At 41.4% G+C, this 14215-nt stretch overlaps 1 protein-coding gene across 1 annotated transcript; it reads left to right on the forward strand.

Moving 5' to 3' along the window:
- Positions 1 to 2379: 2379 nt before the first annotated feature.
- On the forward strand, positions 2380 to 5618 carry LOC118805184 (keratin, type I cytoskeletal 13-like). The gene is made up of 7 exons (XM_036565803.1): positions 2380 to 2923; positions 3479 to 3561; positions 3642 to 3798; positions 3922 to 4083; positions 4178 to 4303; positions 4390 to 4613; positions 5385 to 5618. Exons 1-7 carry the CDS (start codon positions 2441 to 2443, stop codon positions 5521 to 5523), a joined length of 1374 nt encoding a protein of 457 aa, XP_036421696.1. The 5' UTR covers positions 2380 to 2440; the 3' UTR covers positions 5524 to 5618.
- The last annotated feature ends 8597 nt before the right edge of the window (positions 5619 to 14215 follow it).

Below are 14215 nucleotides of genomic sequence, written 5' to 3' on the forward strand. Positions count from 1 at the left end.
ACGTTGCAAAGTTTTTCAGAGGAATCCGGGCAGAGTTACAGTTTCTAGGCTATGAAGGACCACCTGGGTGGACCGGTCTGCTACAGTGCCACCCTGAGGCAGAGCAGTGCTGCAGCTCTAGTTAGTTAAGAACCCCAGAGACAGAAGCTGATTGTGGGGGAAGCAGATAAACAGTCAGCTTCACTGAATTTACCAGAATTTAGATTCTGGGACATTTTGTGTCCCAGAGGTTAACTAGGGGGTCCAGGACCCTCCAGGACGCCATGTATTTCGCACCTTGGTTGCAATACACTGTAAATTATGTTTTAAGTTCATGCTGAATGCCTGGCCCCCCGGATTGTCTGTGCATGTGGTTGCTGAGTGTTACTGCAATACTGATATACTTGCAGGTGGTTTTGATTTAATTCACAGTGACTTTATGCAACTCAGCCAGACGGAGTAAAGTGCAGATTTATGACCCTGACACCTCAGAATCTGACCTACTATTGCTTTTGCTCGCTGTTGGTGAGAGGGTGTGGACGCCTGCAGCCCATACGCTCTGTGTGCTGTTGTGCATGTGTTTACATGTGCATAGGTTTAAACATGCTTTTCTATTCATGAGACGTTCACTAATCAGGCTTAGAGGGTTGGTGGAAGAGTGTCACACAAAAACGACATTACCTTTTTACATAATTTAAAGACTCCAGTCTCCCTTTACACAAATTCGTTCAGAGTGGGGAATGAATTAAATGGTTCATTGTAAAGAAGCTTGTTTATTTAATAACATTGCTATTTTATTTACTATCTAAAACCACCAGTGAAGTAAATCCAGCTCAGATGTGTTGGCCTATGTAGCATTTTTGTTAGCTTAACAAATAATTAGAAAATTATTGAAGACTAAATAGTAAGGTAGCAAAACAACAGTATGCATCTTGTTAATGTATCTGATGTTCAATGAACTGAAGCTTTTAAAGTCAACCAGGTCACTGGCTTTTTAGAAGAGCATTTCTTTACAGTGTTTTAAACAATTTTGGACATGTAAATAACATCTCTGAGCGTTTGTCCCATCATCAGTAGATCCTGAGTTCAAACTGCAGTAATGCCACAGCCATCCATAAGTGGGAGCCCAAGAGGAGTAAAAGCCTGGTGGCGCTGTGCGACGGAAAAAGTCCCAGCTTTCATACTCATGTTTACCTGACACCTGAGACATGTTTACCTGAGATACAGTCCTTGAAAATGTTTGACTAAGTTAAGAAGTTTGAGTGTGAACTGTGGGGTCCTTCAGTTGAGTTAACTCAGAAAAGCTGCCTTATCATTTTAAGTTGAACAGACTTTTCATTTTTCACATTGCACACATGGTGCCTCCACCATGAATGGAGTTTAAGGCCAATATCTTCTCAAAACTATCATAAAACAGTGTCTCAGTCATCAGGCAGTGAATTCATAACCATTTCATGTAGGAACTTTCTGTGAGGGAGCTTTTAGAGGTGGACGTCTGGTTCCTATCACCACCACTGTGAACAGTTCTGACTCAGTAAGTTTCTCTAGAAACACCAAACCACTCTGAACCACTCTGAATGACTCTGTTTACAGATTAACCAGTTAGTTATACAGAACTCTGAAGAATTATTATTCAATACCTACTGTAAAACGAATGCACTGCAAAAATAGCATCTTGTCAAATAAAATTAGCTTGAATCTATTCAATATATCTAATATTTCTCCTGTTGAGATTGTTGTAGGCTTATTTTAAGATTATTTTAACTTATTTCCAAACATTTGTTACTTGTTTTAAGTCATTTTTATTAAGAAAAATTCTCACTTTATTGGTGAGAAACCAGCAAAATTATCTGCCAGTATAGTGAGATAATTTTACTTAATAAAATACTTCAAACAGGGAAAAAATGTCTAGAAATATACTAGATATCCTTAAAATAAGTGCACAACCATCTCAAAATAAGAAATATTAGATATATCAACTAGATTTAAGACTTACTTGACAAGACACGATTTGTGCAGTGTGTAAATGCTCTGTATGAGAGTGAGGAACTGCAGTGTGGAACCCTTACAGACCTTTAGGGGTAAAGAAGTTAAGGACTGACATTCTTTATCGTATCATTTTTAGCACAATGTCCTTACCTCACCCAGCTTAGAGGAGCAGAATGAAAATTTATGACAGCTGACGCTTCAGAATCTGATATGCTCCTGTTTTGTTAAGCTTTTGTTGGGTGGGTGTGGACACCTGCAGCCCATATGCTGTTTGCCTGTGTGGTTTTGTGTAGTTTTGTGCATGTATGTATTTGCCCTGGGGGGTGGGAGTAGGCTGAGTAATCCTCCCCTCCTCTCGCTTTCACTCTCCTTCATTCCCTCCCCTCTTCAACTGTATAAAAACATGCCGGTCCTCATCTCCGCACTCACTCCCTCTTCAGCCAGAGCAGAGTAACAGAAATCCTCCAGCAACATGGCATCCTTCTCCAACTACAGCTTCAGGTCCTCAGGAGGATCTGGCGGCTCCATGCGTCTGTCCTCCGGAGGAAATGTGGGTGCCAGGAGGGCCGCTAGCGTGTACGGAGGTGCAGGAAGCGGTGGGGTTCGCATCTCCAGCAGTTCTGCTGTCCGTTCCTTTGCTGGGGCTGGAGCAGGTGGCTTTGGCTTCGGAGGTGGCGCCGGAGGTGGCGCCGGAGGTGGCGCCGGAGGTGGCTTCGGAGGTGGCGCCGGAGGCGGCTTCAGCCTGTCCGATGCGATTGACGTGTCCGCCAACGAGAAGGCCACCATGCAGAACCTCAATGACCGTCTGGCCTCCTACCTGGAGAAGGTGCGCTCCCTGGAGAAGGCCAATGCTGAGCTGGAGCTGAAGATCCGCCAGTTCCTGGACAGCAAGACATCTCCCAAGTCTCGGGACTACTCTGCATATTACGTCACTATCAGTGACCTCCAGGGCAAGGTATGTCAAAGTGTTTAGGTGGTATAAACCACAGCTTCAACCCTTGAAACTTTAAGGATCCATAACATTAGTTCCTGCATATCTTGCATAGTAGTTACCAAATAACTCATGGTAAATACAGAATAAATAAACCTTAAGATTCATAAACACTCAAACTGATCCGATCTATCCTTTGCAATCAGGTAAGCAATGCAGACGCTTAAAATCAGGAAACTTTATTGTTCTTTACATTCAGTATAACATTCCTGGGTTGACCTCTTCACATTGCAATGTCGATTCATCTTTGAACACAGTATCCCACAGTGAACACTACACCCAGTGCCACACCCCACCATTCATTATCAAGCAAAGCAATCCTACCTAGACCTAAACAAAGGCTAAAGCTCAAATGAACCTCAATAATGCTTAAGTAGTTGATATATTTGGTTTTAAATTGCATGGAGCACCAGAGGGGAGAGCTTCAAATCTCCATAAGATCCAGCCCAAAGGGGTCAACAAAGGACATCTAGCTGTCAGCTGACCTTAACCTGTTACTCGCTCATTTCTCTTCTTCAGATCCAGGATGCCACACGCGTCAACGGAGGTATCTACCTCAGCATCGACAATGCCAAGCTGGCCGCAGATGACTTCAGGGTCAAGTAAGTCCATGTGAACCTAAAGCAAGACCTGGTATTGCTCATAATACGGAAAGTTCCTGACCCATCCCTGTCTTCTGTAGGTATGAGAATGAGCTGGCCATGAGACAGTCTGTGGAGGCCGACATCGCTGGGTTGAGGAAGGTTCTGGATGAGCTGACCTTGGCCAGGTCTGACCTGGAGATGCAGATTGAGGGTCTGAAGGAAGAGCTGGTGTTCCTCAAGAAGAACCATGAGGAGGTGAGTGTGAGAAGGCATGTGTAAAAAGAAAGGCAGACCCATCATTTGCTCTCGATTGAGGGCTGTGGGTGTTGAGATGCCTTTTAAAGTCAACAAAGTTTGACACTGTCCCTGCATCTTCAGGAACTCCTGGCCATGCGCGACCAGATGAGCGGACAGGTCCACGTAGAAGTTGACGCCAAACCACAGGAAGACCTCAACAAAGTCTTGGCTGAAATCCGTGAGCACTACGAGTCCGTCGCCGCCAAGAACCGCAGAGATCTTGAGGCGTGGTTCCAGACCAAGGTAACATTTAACGTGCTCTCTGAACAAGGAGCAGGAGGTCTTCCAAAAACTGCTTTGTCTCATTGGACTGTGTTGCGCACATCTTTCCTCACAGACCGAGACGTTGAACAAAGAAGTCGCCAAAAGCACAGAAACCCTCCAGACAAACCGGTCAGAAGTCACAGAAATCAAGCGCACACTGCAGGGGCTGGAAATCGAGCTTCAGTCGCAACTCAGCATGGTGAGCACCTGCAAAAATTCATTGAAATGGAACCTCACAGTGGGTTCTTCTGGGACTCATTTACCAAACTGATTTCTCCTTAACAGAAAGCGTCACTCGAAGCTACACTGGCAGACACACAGGCGCGCTACGCTTCCATGCTAGCTGGCTACCAGATGCAGGTGTCCAGTCTAGAAGAGCAGCTGGTGCAGCTCCGCGCTGATCTGGAGCGCCAGGGTCACGAGTACCAGATGCTGCTGGACATCAAGACCAGACTGGAGCTGGAGATCGCGGAGTACAGGAGACTGCTGGATGGAGAGGCCAGCAGCAGGTGAGGCCCCACAGGAACACAGAATCTACTGCAAATACATTCCAACATGTAGATGCAACAAATTAGAACAGAGTTCACACTGGAAAACTGAATATATTAAAAATATGTTGTCAACATATGTCAAAACATATATATAGTAAAATATAGTTTCCAATGAGTGCACATTGGAAAATAAAATATATTGTAAATATGTTGTCAATATATGTCAAAGCATAAACGTAATGAATGTATTTTCAGATGATTCCTCATTGGAAAATGGAATATATTGAAAATACGTTGACAATACATGTCAAAACATAAATATATTAGAATATATTTTCGCCATGGCAAAATAAAATATATTGTAAATAAGTTGTCAATATATGTCAAAACATAAATATCATATATTAGGATATATTTTCAGATGAGCCCACATTGGAACATGGAATGTACTGCAGATTTCTTGTCAAATTATGTCAAAATTCAAATACAATATATTAGAATTTTGTTAATATATAAAAAACAGTACATACAGTATATAGTCCACATAGTAACAAATAGAATATATTGCAACATATATATCATTCTGAAACATCAATAATCTTATATATTTTCAATATAATACATCATTGCTCAAGCAAAGCGAGAGCAAATCCAAATCCACTGAAAGCCGTTTTCATATCTCGACCCAAAGCTCCTCGATTTGGTGGAGCAGGAGACGCTGCTCCTCAGAGCAGCACTGAGATGTTTCAGAGCTCCTTGTGTCTGACTCCTCTTCCTCTGTCCCTGCAGCTCCACCATAACCTCAGCTGCAGCCTCGGGCTCCAGCTCCAGCACCAGCACGACGCGCAAAGTGGTGACCATTGTGGAGGAAGTGGTGGATGGCAAAGTGGTCAGCTCCACCTCCAAGGCTGTGAGTGAGACCTTGTGAGGAGATCACAAGTCCGGCGAACACGAGCACCCTGAGCATCCGGGAACCCGGCACTGAGTGATGCACAATCAATAAAGTGTTCGGATCATTGATTACACTCGTCTGATTGTGTTTATTTCAAAGCATTCTACTGTTAGCAGAGTGCAGATTTTACCATCAGCGCCACCTGCTGGAAATTGCCAGAACTGAAAATAAAATAAATAGTATATTAGATATGAAAACATATAGAATTTCAGCAAACAAGGCCACACATAGTACAGAACTGTCTCAGTGCAGCGAAATATGTAGCAGCAACCAATGTGTTTTTATAAGACCTTAACAAGGGTCTGAAAACAGTGCTGAATGCAGATTTCTGTCATTATCGCCACCTACAGGGGTACAACAATATTAGAGCAAAAATCACTTTGTAATAATAATAATAATAATAATAATACACGCACACTTTCTGAAAATAATAATAATAATAATAATAATAATAATAATAATAATAATTTCTAGAGTACATTTCATTGCAGTGGCAGCTCAAACTGCTTTAAAGACATGAAGCTTAACAGTAACAAGAAATTGAAGTTGGGTTTGATTATCTTCTATAATAGTTACTGTTCAACAACAAATGGTATAAAAGGCAGATATAACATTATTTTATAAGCTGAGGCATTAAAGTGCAATTATGTTGTATTATTTATGTCATACAATAAATAAGAAAGAGAGGGGAGGGAAACATATATATATATATATATATATATATATATATATTTGTACAGTGGTGCTTGAAAGTTTGTGAGCCCTTTACAATTTTCTATATTTCTGCATAAATTTGACCTAAAACCTCATCAGATTTTCACACAAGTCCTAAAAGTCGACAAAGAGAACCAAATTAAACAAACAAGATAAAAATATTAGACCTGTTCATTTATTTATTGAGGAAAATGACCCAGTATTTCATATCTGTGAGTGGCAAAAGTATGTTAACCTTTAGGATTAGCAGATAATTTGAAGGTGAAATTAGAGGTGTTTTCAATCAGTGGGACGGCAATCAGGTGTGAGTGACCACCCTGTTTTATTTAAAGCACAGGGATCTGTCACAGTCTGACCTTCACAACCCATGTTTGTGGAAGTGTATCACCACATGAACAAAGGAGATTTCTGAGGAAGAAGAAGAAGAGCTGTTGATGCTCATCAGGTTGGAAAGGGTTACAAAACCATCTCTTAAGTTTGGCCTCCACCAATCACAGTCAGACAGACTGTGTACAAATGGAAGAAATTCAAGTCCCTCTTTATGCCTCCCAGGAGTGGCTGACCAACAAAGATCACCCGAAGAGCAACGGTGTGTAATAGGAACCCACAGAGGAACCCAAGGTAACTTCTAGACAACTACAGGTCTGCCTCACAGTGGCTAATGTTAATGTTTATGAGTCCACCATCAGGAGAACACTGAACAACAATGTTGTGCATGGCAGGATTGCAAGGAGAAGCTGCTGCTCTCCAAAAAGAGCAGTGCTGCCCGTCTGCAGTTTGCTAAAGATCACATGGACGAGCCAGACGGCTATTGGAACAATGTTTTGTGGACGGATGAGACCAAAATAGATCTTTTTGGTTTAAATGAGAAACATTATATTTGGACTATATTTGGAAAACACTGCATTCCAGCATAAAAACCTCATCCCATCTGTGAAACATGGTGGTGGCAGTATCATGGTTTGGGCCTGTTTTGCGGCGTCTGGCCCAGAATGGCTTACTATCATTGATGGAACAATGAACTCTGAATTATACCAGCAAATTCTAAAGGCAAATCTCAGAACATCTGACCGTGAGCTGAAACTCAACAGAACGTGGGTCATGCAGCAAGACAACGACCCTAAGCACACAAGTCGTTCTTCCAAAGAATGATTAAAGAGTAAAGTTACTGTTTTGTAATGGCCGAGTCAAAGTCCTGACCTTAATCCTATAGAAATGACCTGAAGCAGCAGTTCATGGGAGGAAACCCACCAACATAACAGAGCTGAAGCTGCTTTGAGGGCTAAAGTTCCACCAAAACTCCACCGATGTGCAGGACTAATCAACAGTGACCGGAAACGTTTAGCTGCAGTTACTGCTGCACAAGGGGGTCACACCAAGAACTGAAAGCAAAGGCTCACGTACTTTTGCCACTCACGATGTAATATTGGATCATTTTCTTCAATAAATAAATGACCAAGTCTAATATTTTTGTTTCATTTGTTTAATTTGGTTCTCTTTCTCTACTATTAGAACTTGTGTGAAAATCTGTTGATGTTTTAAGTCAAATTTATGCAGAAATAATGAAAATTCTAAAGGCTTCTCAACTTTTCAAGCACCACTGTAAATATATATATATATACTAGATTTCGTACTGACTCAGTCATAGTGATGCACTGCCTGCCTCCATACACAAAATACGCAAGTGCCTTAATGACATCATATTTCAGGCTCAGTCATGCTGGAACAGGAAAGGTTCTCCCCCAAACTGTTCCCACAAAGCTGGAAGTGTATAATTGTCCAAAATGTCTTGGTGCTGAAGCTTTAAGGTTTCCCTTCACTGGAACTAAGGGTTCTAGATAAACCCCTGAAAAACAGCCCCATATCATCATCCCTCCTTCACCAAACTCTACAGCTGCACAGTGCAGTCAGGCAGGTAACGTTCTCCTGGCATTCGCCAAACCCAGACTCTCCATCAGACTGACAGATAGAGAAGCTGATTGGTCACTCCACAGAATGCGTTTCCGCTGCTCCAGCGTCCAGCAGTGGCGCTTTACTCCACTCCAGCCGACGCTTGGCATTGTGTTTGGTGATGTAAGGCTTGTGTGCAGCTGTTCGGCCGTGGAAACCCTGCCATGAAGCTCCTAATGTGCAGTTATTTTGCTGATGTTGTTTCCAGAGTCAGTTTGGAGCTCTTTAGTGATTCAACAGAAGACAGGCACTGTGTACTTCAGCACTCTGCGTCCTGCTCTGTGAGTTTGGTGGTCTACAGCTTCGTGGCTGAGCTGTTGTTCCTACTTGGTGCTTCTATTCCACAATAATAGCACTTACAGTTGTCGGGGCAGATCTAGCAGGGCAGAAATTTCACAAACTGACTCGTGGCAGAGGCGGCATCCTATGACAGCCTCATGTTTAAAGTCACTGAGCTCTTCGGTGCGACCCTCTACTGCCAGTGTTTGTCTATGGAGACTGCAAGGCTGTGTGCTTCATTCTATCCTCCTGTTAGCGATGGGTGTAGCTGAAACACCTGAACCCAATAATTAGGAGTGTCCCAATACTTTTCTTCATATAGTGTGTATATATGGAATATTTCACGTATTCAGGTGCCATATTTTGCTGTTGATGAGGCAGATTTTTGCCTCATATTAGCATTTACATCTCATTTTCAATTTATTGTACTAGTTTTTGTGAACAGCTTTTTTGCAGTGTTTTTTATGACATAAATTAAAGATGAATCATGATGATGAGCTGCAAGGGCAGTAGAGGGCGCTACTGTTCCCTTTTCATTCACATCTCACAGAAGAATGTGGAGTTAAGACTACTTTTCTGTATCTTAGTCTGTGTTATTGTGTTAATCTAAGCGAATTCCTTCATGTTTGTTAGTCTGTCCAGTGAGCTTGCTGGCTCTCAGTGCTGAGATCGGCTGGTTACAACAAGCTTTGGTAAAAGTTTACTTAAAGGGGAACTCCACCGAATTTTTAAACATTTCTATATAATTAAGTGGTTAAGATGTAAACAGAGTCACTCAGAGCGGGTTGATGTGAAACTTACAGAGTCAGAATTAAGACATTGTTTTACAACAGTTTTAAGACGGTTTTGGCCTAAAACGTTTATTTTAATCCATTCATGATGGAGGGATACATGCAGGGCGCTGTGAGGCAAAATAGTCCCCAAAGAAAACTTATTATTTCAGATTTTCCACTATTTTCCATCATCAACATTCATATAAACTCAGAAGACTCGTGTAGGTTCACTGGTGGTTCTGGATAGTAAATAAAATGTCTATATTTGTGTTGTAGTCATGGCGACCCCTGGTTCCTATCACCACCACTGTAAAGACATCTGAACCATTTCACACCAAACCACTCTGAATCACTCTGTTTACATCTCACACACTGAATTATGGGGGAATTTGGGGAAATGCAAGGATTTCGCTTTTAAATTGTTTAAATTTGTTCCTGTTGGTTTTGCCATGTTTGTGTTCTGCTGGGGGGGTATGTTTGCCCCTTTTGTGGACTGTGTCGATCTGTCACTCCTTCAGTTTCTCACTGTTGTCAGATGTGACAGTTAGCCTGTTGTAGCTGCTTGAGTGACTCTACCCAGCTGATTACTTTGTCTGCTTACTTTTATTTCTTACAGATATTCTGTCATTTCTCTGACGCTTGTTGCCAAACTGCATGCTAATTCTAATATGTGCATCCTCCACTGGGGGGCGCCACACACCCCAGGCTGATAGCCTCTGGCCACGCCCTAATGCCTGAGCTCAGCAGGCAAAAGCTCTGCAACACAGTGGAGGGAAGTGTTAACCCTTAATGTAATCAAGTCTCTGAACACTAGCACTGTTCTCACAACGACCGAGTAATACACACTTAAACAGAGGGTTGTTCACAGGGTGCTTTACTAAAGACAATGGTTCTATTTAGAACCACGAGTTCTATTTAGAAGCATTTCATGCTTAAACGGTTCACCACCTTTGCATGGTGAAATGGTTCTTCAGATTGATGGACAATGTGTTGTATTTGGTTCTATCTAGAATCTTTTTGAAAAATGGTTCTACACTCTTAAAAAGATGGTTCTTCAAGGGTTCTTTAGTAAAGAAAATGGTTCTTTATAGGACCATAAAGGCTCAAAGGACCCTTTGCATGCTTGAATGGTTCTCTGCACGGTGAAATGGTTCTACAGATTGAATGAGAATGTGTTGTATACGGTTCTATATACAACCTTTTTGAGAAATGGTTCCACACTTATAAAAAGATGGTTCTTCAAAGGTTCCTCAGCAAATAAAATGGTTCTATATAGGACTGTGAACACATGCTTAAATGGTTCTTTGCATGGTGAAAACGTTCTTCAGATTGATTGAGAATGTGTTGTATTCGTGTCTATATAGAACCGTTTTGAACAATGGCTCTATATAGCACCAAAAAGAGTTACAAGCTGGACAAAGAAGAACCCTTTTGGTGCTATATAGAACCATATACCGCAATCTGAAGGGTGATTTCACCATGCAAAGAACCATAAAAGCATGCAAAGTGTTCTGTGAGTATTCATTGTTCTATGTAGAACCATCTTCTTTACTAAAGAACCCTTGAATCTTTTCTAAGAGTGTATATAATATTATTTATGTGTGTAAGTTGTGTTCAGCTGTTCCTAGTAATATAATAACACTGAGTTGTTTTATGTAAAAATATGCCGTTTATGCAGATTAATCTGTGTTTTTGAGCAGGAGCGTCACTGAGTCTGCAGTCTGAACAGCGCGGTGTTGGGCTGCAGGTTGATCTGCAGGTACTTGCTGTTGAAATACGACACTGTCTCATAACTACATGCCAGCAGTGACTCAGTAGAGGAGATATTTCCTTTACTCCACTCCTGAATCAGTCACGTACTGCACAGCCTGCGGCTCAGACACACACACTGTCCTCACCCTCTCTAACAGAGCCGGCCTGATTAAACTGAATCATATACTGACACAGAAGACTGGATTCACACACTGTTAAACGTTGTACTTTATTCAAATGACCAAATTAACTCGTTATTGCTGGAAAATTAGGTAAACGAGATGCAAATCCAGTTTTCCCAGTTTCGGAGAAACCACTCCGAACACTCCGATTCTCCACCTGATAACACACTGCTTACTCTGCAAACATGGTACCTTGTCAAGTAAGAGGATCTTAAATCTAGTCGATACATCTATCATCTCTCCTGTGTAAACTGTTGTCAGCTTATTTTAAGGTTATTTAACTAGACTTCTAGACTATTTAACTTATTGTTTTAAGCAATTTTATCTAGTAAAATGATCTCACTATACTGGCAGGTAACTTGGTTTGTTTCAAGCATGTTTCTCACAACAAGCAAAAGGATTAGCCAACGCAGTGAGATCATTTTGCTTTACAAAAATACTTAAAACTAGTAAATAATGTTTTTATTAAGTGAAATGATCCCACTATATTGATAATTTTGCTTGTTGTAAGAAATGCGCTTGAAGCAAAGTCATATACCAGTGCAGTGAGATCATTTTACTTGATAAAATTACTTAAAGTAATAATGTCTAGAAATGAATTATATAATTTTTAAAAGTAATTTTATTTAGTAAAATGGTCCCACTATTTTGATCATTTTGCTTGTTGTGAGCAACATGCTTGAAACAAAGTTATCTGCCAATACTGAGAACATTTTACTTGATAAAATGGCTTAAAACAAGTTAAAAAGTCTGCGAATAAGCTGGATAATCTTGTAATAAGTGTACAGCCATCTCAAAATGAGGACTATTAGACATATTGACTGGATTTAAGATCATTTTATTTGACAAGAGACTGTTTTGTGCAGTGTATGTACACACCCCTCACTGCCTGTGTGATTACTGGCTGCTGCTTTCACTCACTTTCACCCCCACACACCTCCCCCCAGCACACACCCTTCCACCAGGTAAACCACCCCCACCCCACACGCCCACCCCTTCCCCCAATCACTGAAACAAGACTAAGAGGCAGTTATTCCTGAGTTCTTTCCAGAAAGAAACGGCTGCACGTCTCCCAGACGGGCTACTGACCTCAACACAGCAGATTCTCAGATTTACACTTCTGTCCATTCTCTGCACAGTTCTGCAGTGACCCCCCTCAACCATACTTACACTTAAAAGCAGAAATTTCACAAATTTCTGCATAATTAAGTGGTTAAGATGTAATCAGAGAGGTTCAGAGTGGTTTGGTGTGAAACGCTCCGTTCTAGAGAAACTTACCGAGTCTGAACTGTTCACAGTGGTGGTGATAGGAACCAGACGTCCACCTCTAAAAGCTCCCTCACAGAAAGTTCCTACATGAAATGGTTATGAATTCACTGCCTGATGACTGAGACACTGTTTTATGATAGTTTAGAGAACTTAAACTCCATTCATGGTGGAGGGATACATGCAGGGCGCTGTGAGGCAAAATAGTCCCCAAAGAAAACTTATTTCAGATTTTCCACTATTTTCCATCATCAACATTCCATATAAACTCAGAAGACTCGTGTAGGTTCACTGGTGGTTTTGGATAGTAAATAAAATGTCTATATTTGTGTTGTAGTCATGGCGACCCCTGGTTCCTATCAGCACCACTGTAAAGAGATCTGAACCATTTCACACCAAACCGCTCTGAATCACTCTGATTACACCTCAATGGGGGAACTTCTTTTTTTAAAGATTGTTTCTCTGTACTTTTTACACTGGCGCTGCTCACTGCATGCACCCGTCTGCATTTACTCTCAAACTCTGAAAGTCAGTTAAAGTGCATTGCAAACATTTTTAACTCAGTAGAGAAGAGGACAACCACGCCCCCCCACCCCCACTCGTACCCCTTGTGAAGAACCATCCTTCATTCTGTCAACAGCTTTATGGGACAGGAGCCACATTCCTCCGCAGTTCAGTAATTATGCAACTGTGATAGAAGAAGCTGGTTCTGGAAGGTTCTGCTCAGGAACCGCCTGGAGAGAAAGAAACAGCCAATCAGCTGCATTCATACGCACCACACCACCTCTCTAAACATCATATACACCCCCCCATACCACTGACTTTATTCACCTACAGTCAGTTTTACTGTCTGCTCAGGAAGGTAATCACTGGTGTGAACCTTTCCACATTATTCATCAACAATAAGCTGGACATTTCTACCGTCCGTTCACTTTAGGTCATATATTTACTTCATGCATGTGCAGATGTTTGATATGTGTCTATACAGGAGAGAATAGGGCAAGCTGTAACATTCCCCCATGTTTTACCTTGTGAAGGTAAAATGCATTCATGTGTACTTTTCAAAAGCATATTTAATACGCAAAGTGCATGCACTTAATGTTTATATGTAAAATGTGTCATCCCTTAAATGTCCAGGGTCCACCAGCAGGCCCAAGGTTTATTACACACTTCTATAATCTAAGAACAGCTCAGCTAGTTTGCATTGAAGTCTCTGTAGTTACTGAATAATAAGCTTTAGTATGTAATACGACTGAGGCACTAATTTAACTTATGGCAATTTAAGGGTATACAATTATAAATACGCTATGATTAGATATATATAGCAGTTATTACATGTGCAATGTGTTATAAGTATACCACTGGATGTTGTGATACACCTCAAGCAGTTCCACCACACGTCTTACTCTTAAATAAACGTCTATATAACACATTTAGACTGATACTTTTGTTCACAGTGGTGGTGATAGGAACCAGACGTCCACCTCTAAAAGCTCCCTCACAGAAAGTTACTACATGAAATGGTTATGAATTCACTGCCTGATGTCTGAGACACTGTTTTAGGATAGTTTTGAGAAGATTATGGCTTTAAAATTCACTCATTGTGGAGGGATACATAATATGCAGGGTGCTGTGAGGCAAAATAGTCCCCAAAGAAAATGTTTCAGTAATGTTCTGCGGCTGGCTGCACCAGCAGGTCTTACGACCGGCTTAACTGGGAAGTCAGTCGTAGCTGAGACCATTTTTCAGAGA

Source organism: Colossoma macropomum, unplaced genomic scaffold, assembly GCF_904425465.1.
Source record: "Colossoma macropomum unplaced genomic scaffold, Colossoma_macropomum, whole genome shotgun sequence".
NCBI classification, from domain to species: Eukaryota; Metazoa; Chordata; class Actinopteri; order Characiformes; family Serrasalmidae; genus Colossoma; species Colossoma macropomum.

What these genes read in the sequence shown, in the direction of transcription:
- LOC118805184 (XM_036565803.1), top strand. Translation starts at nt 2,441, where the DNA reads ATGGCATCCTTCTCCAACTACAGCTTCAGGTCCTCAGGAGGATCTGGC. An exon ending in TCAGTGACCTCCAGGGCAAG is followed by an intron (nt 2,924 to 3,478) that starts GTATGTCAAAGT and finishes TCTCTTCTTCAG; the next exon opens with ATCCAGGATGCCACACGCGT. An exon ending in TTCAGTCGCAACTCAGCATG is followed by an intron (nt 4,304 to 4,389) that starts GTGAGCACCTGC and finishes TCTCCTTAACAG; the next exon opens with AAAGCGTCACTCGAAGCTAC.